The sequence below is a fragment of the Ananas comosus genome, unplaced genomic scaffold (genome assembly GCF_001540865.1).
Source record: "Ananas comosus cultivar F153 unplaced genomic scaffold, ASM154086v1, whole genome shotgun sequence".
Lineage (NCBI taxonomy): Eukaryota > Viridiplantae > Streptophyta > Magnoliopsida > Poales > Bromeliaceae > Ananas > Ananas comosus.
Window position 1 is genome coordinate 786 of NW_017892262.1, and position 3,639 is coordinate 4,424.

Sequence of the window (3,639 nt, forward strand, 5' to 3'; positions counted from 1 at the left end):
TTTTTTTTTTTTTTTGAGAGAGATAGATAGCAAGCTATATATCCACTTCGTTTATTTTATTTAGAAATAAATTTAGCTAAAAATGTAAATCAAATAGAATTCAAATTTGAAACATCAGGTATCAATCATCAAGTCCTTTATTGCTTGCGCTGGACGGTCGGTTGGAGAGTGTTTGGAGGAGAACATGATTCGAAGATGATTCGTCACTTCAGCTACTACGTGGTCTCGCAGTTATCACTATTCAACTACCAATGATGTCATACCAATGACGCAATTTGATGGCACCAGACAACCTAGTTATTTGGCAATAGAGACATTTGTAGCGAGGACATCTCTAAAAAATGACGTGGAAACTAAATTAATTAACTGCCTCTTTATCGTTGTGCTTGAAAAATTAGAATATACACCCCACCCATTCAAGTGTTGGGTGGTTATCGTGTTGACTATTTAATATTGGACTAAAATAAGTCCAACATTCTATTTTATGATAAATAATAAATTTAAAAAAATTAATAAATTAAGTTCGGTAAGTCTAATAAGTTGAGTGGAAGTGCGGCTCACAAGAAACCTAACGGTAAGAGACTGAACAATAGACCCAATATTCAGATGAATTGAATTAGGTCGAAATTCGCGAGCACTGTGGTTGAGCCCCTAAGTGTAATGAGTGTGTCCTTTCTATCAGCACGTGTTTTTGGGATAGTTGGCTAGCGTTTACGATCCACATATCCTACCCTCTTTTGATGGTGTAGGAGTAGCATTGTTCAAAATTATATTAAGTTTTTTGAAGTTACACAATTGAAATTAAAATCAAAATTCAATGAATGAAATGAATAAAAATAAAGTTCATTGAATTAAACGAAGTTTCACTTGAAGTTCAGTGACCGATGGTGCAATTAACTTTTTATTTCAATTAAGTTACTAGACTTTAGTTTCTATTTTAAATATATATATCACTTTGTTTAATTTTTCAATATTTTTAAATAAATCAATAAAGTAATTAACTAATTTAGTTATTACATCAAATTCTAGAAATGATACGCCTACCTGCTAGATGATCTAACTACTAATTTAATTATCAAACCAACTTTTTAGGTGATGTAATAATTAAATAATTATAATTTTTGAGATAATATAGCAGTTGAAATGGCTATTATATACTTTTAATGTGATGTAGTAATTTACTCTCAAACTACTATTATTTCGAAATATATATATATATTTTTTACATTTAATATGTGCGTTTTTTTTAAAACTAAACCCATATTTTAGCTTACTTGATTACTGGATAATAGATTCTTCAAGTCAAGCTTTTTAAAGGTGTAGGTTTGCATATATGAAATTACGTTTTAATTTTAAGGCATTAATCAATATCAAAAACTTTTTTTTTTGTTTGAGAAAAGGTATCAATATCAAAAATTAAATATGGTGCATTATATACAGATACATCATGTCCAAGACAATATCCTAAATCTTTCTCTTCTTATCCGCTAAGAAAACGTGTTCAACTAAAACAAATTTTTTATGAGAAAAAAATTGCATGCTATCTATTTTGTTTATTTGTTTTTTTAAAAAAATTAGCCGTAAATGTAAGACAAAAAATAATTGTGAAGTTGCTGGAAATTAAATTAAGGACAACGCTACCCCACCTTGCAAAGGAGAGGGTTACGTACTCTAGATGCGGTCCTCAACAATTAATTGTTTTTTATCGATATTTTTTAATAGAATAGTACTTGATTGAGTTGGAGATATTTTAATGCGAAATAAGTGCAAAAACGAACTCAAATCTCAAGATTTAATTTGTGTTTTCTAAGTGGATCGATGCGTTTGGGATGAGAAACTTATAAGTTCAAGTTTTGTGATTTTTAGAGGCATTTCAAGCTTACATTAATGCACTTAGTTAGTTCCATACGCACTCATGGTTTTTGTTAATTCAGACGGTAAACTTTGAAAGGAAATAAAAGACCAAACACTTATGAATAAATAACACACGCATGAGCATAATTTATTACCGGTACATAAAATAGAGACCGACTCGACCAACATGGCCCTCCATTTTTCTCGAGAGGGGTATACAAGCACAGTAAACTGACTTGAACTCGGACTCTGACTCTGACTCGGACTTAGGCTCAGACACAGGCTCGAACCCAACAGATATGTACTAACGGTGATACATATTGTGCGATGCAAACGAGGGGCCGAATCCATGCATGCGAAAGAATGCACGGACCCAGGCCGTCAAATTATTCATGAGCTGATCGGAGTGATTTAGACTTGATTTTATAATGTGGTGGTTAAATATACTATTTTTATACTACAGAAAATCCAAAAAAATTCAAAAGTGTTCGTAATTTTTTTTTTCTCCAATAGTATAAAATTGCGATCACAGCTATCCCACGAGTACTACTCCTAAGATCGTTGCAATCACAATTTTATAGAATAAAAGAAAAAAAAATTAAAATTTTTGGATTGCATATAGTATAAATATAATATATTTAACCACCGTATTACAAAACTAGGTCGGAGGAGTGTTTGATCCAGCAGCGTCAGATTCGCTTGTTTTGCTTTGTTTAGTGCTTGATTCACTCGTGGCGCTTGATTTCAGCACCCCGGAGACATGGGCCAGCAGCCTCTCCCGCAACTTACTGTAGTTGCCGCTGTTGATGTTGCCGTTGCCGTTGTCCTTGCGGATTCTGCTAGCAGACGGCCTTAGTAGTTCATCCACCACCTGGTCTTCGCTCCACCCTACGTAGCGCTTCACGTAGTCGCTCATGGGGGCGTAGTGTGGGGGTTTAACATACGGCGACAATGCTGCCAGGTCCCACGCGACCGACGGCGGGAACTTGTCCGTCAGCAGTGCTGCGGCATAATGCGGCAGCTCGTGGTCCTGCGCCAGCTCGTCCTGGCGCAGGCTAACTGGGGTGTCATTTGATAGCACCAAGTAGTCATGCGCGAGCGCCAGCGTTAACCCCGCGCCGTATGCGCAGCCCTTTACACGGGCCACCGTCGGGAACGGCAGCTTTACGAGCTTCTCAATCAGCTTCTCGAACTCCCGAACCACCTTTTTCTGCTCAGTCTCCGATGAGGGGTAGTGAAGCCCGCCCGAGAACCAGCTGCCCTCGTGGGAGGTTATGAGGCCGATAATAATATTCTTGTCCTTTTCGGCGTCATCCAGTCGGCTGCTGAACTCTTTGATGAGGTCCAGGTCGAGGCAGTGTTTGCCTTCCGGCCCCGTCAGGGTCAGCGAGCCGACGTTTTTGTGGATCTTCCCGTAGGTCACGGACTCCGACGACGTCATGGCTGCTCTCCGCCCTGTATATATCTATCTATATATGTATGTGCCGGCAGCTTCCTCAATTCTCTCCCAGCGGGTAGACCTAGTACTCACTACTCACTCTACTGGATGGGTGGAGAGCGCTTTGATATATGCGGCCTCTCTTTATAGACTACAAGGTAGGCGGCACCTCTTCGACGAAGTAATTGCATGCATCATATCATTTTTATATATATCTCTCTAACTAATTAAGTTATTATTATTATTATTATTATTATTATTATTATTATTATTATTATTTGAGAATACGGTACGTAAATACGGTGTCATTGGTCACTTTTAATTCACACCACGTTCAGCAAATTTTA

The 3,639-nt window shown here is 37.3% G+C and overlaps 1 protein-coding gene across 1 annotated transcript; it reads right to left on the bottom strand.

The window, feature by feature from the left end:
* Window positions 1-2,512: 2,512 nt before the first annotated feature.
* Window positions 2,513-3,295, bottom strand: LOC109705353 (enoyl-CoA delta isomerase 2, peroxisomal-like). The gene has a single exon (XM_020226090.1). It carries the CDS (start codon window positions 3,293-3,295, stop codon window positions 2,513-2,515), a length of 783 nt encoding a protein of 260 aa, XP_020081679.1.
* Window positions 3,296-3,639: the final 344 nt, after the last annotated feature.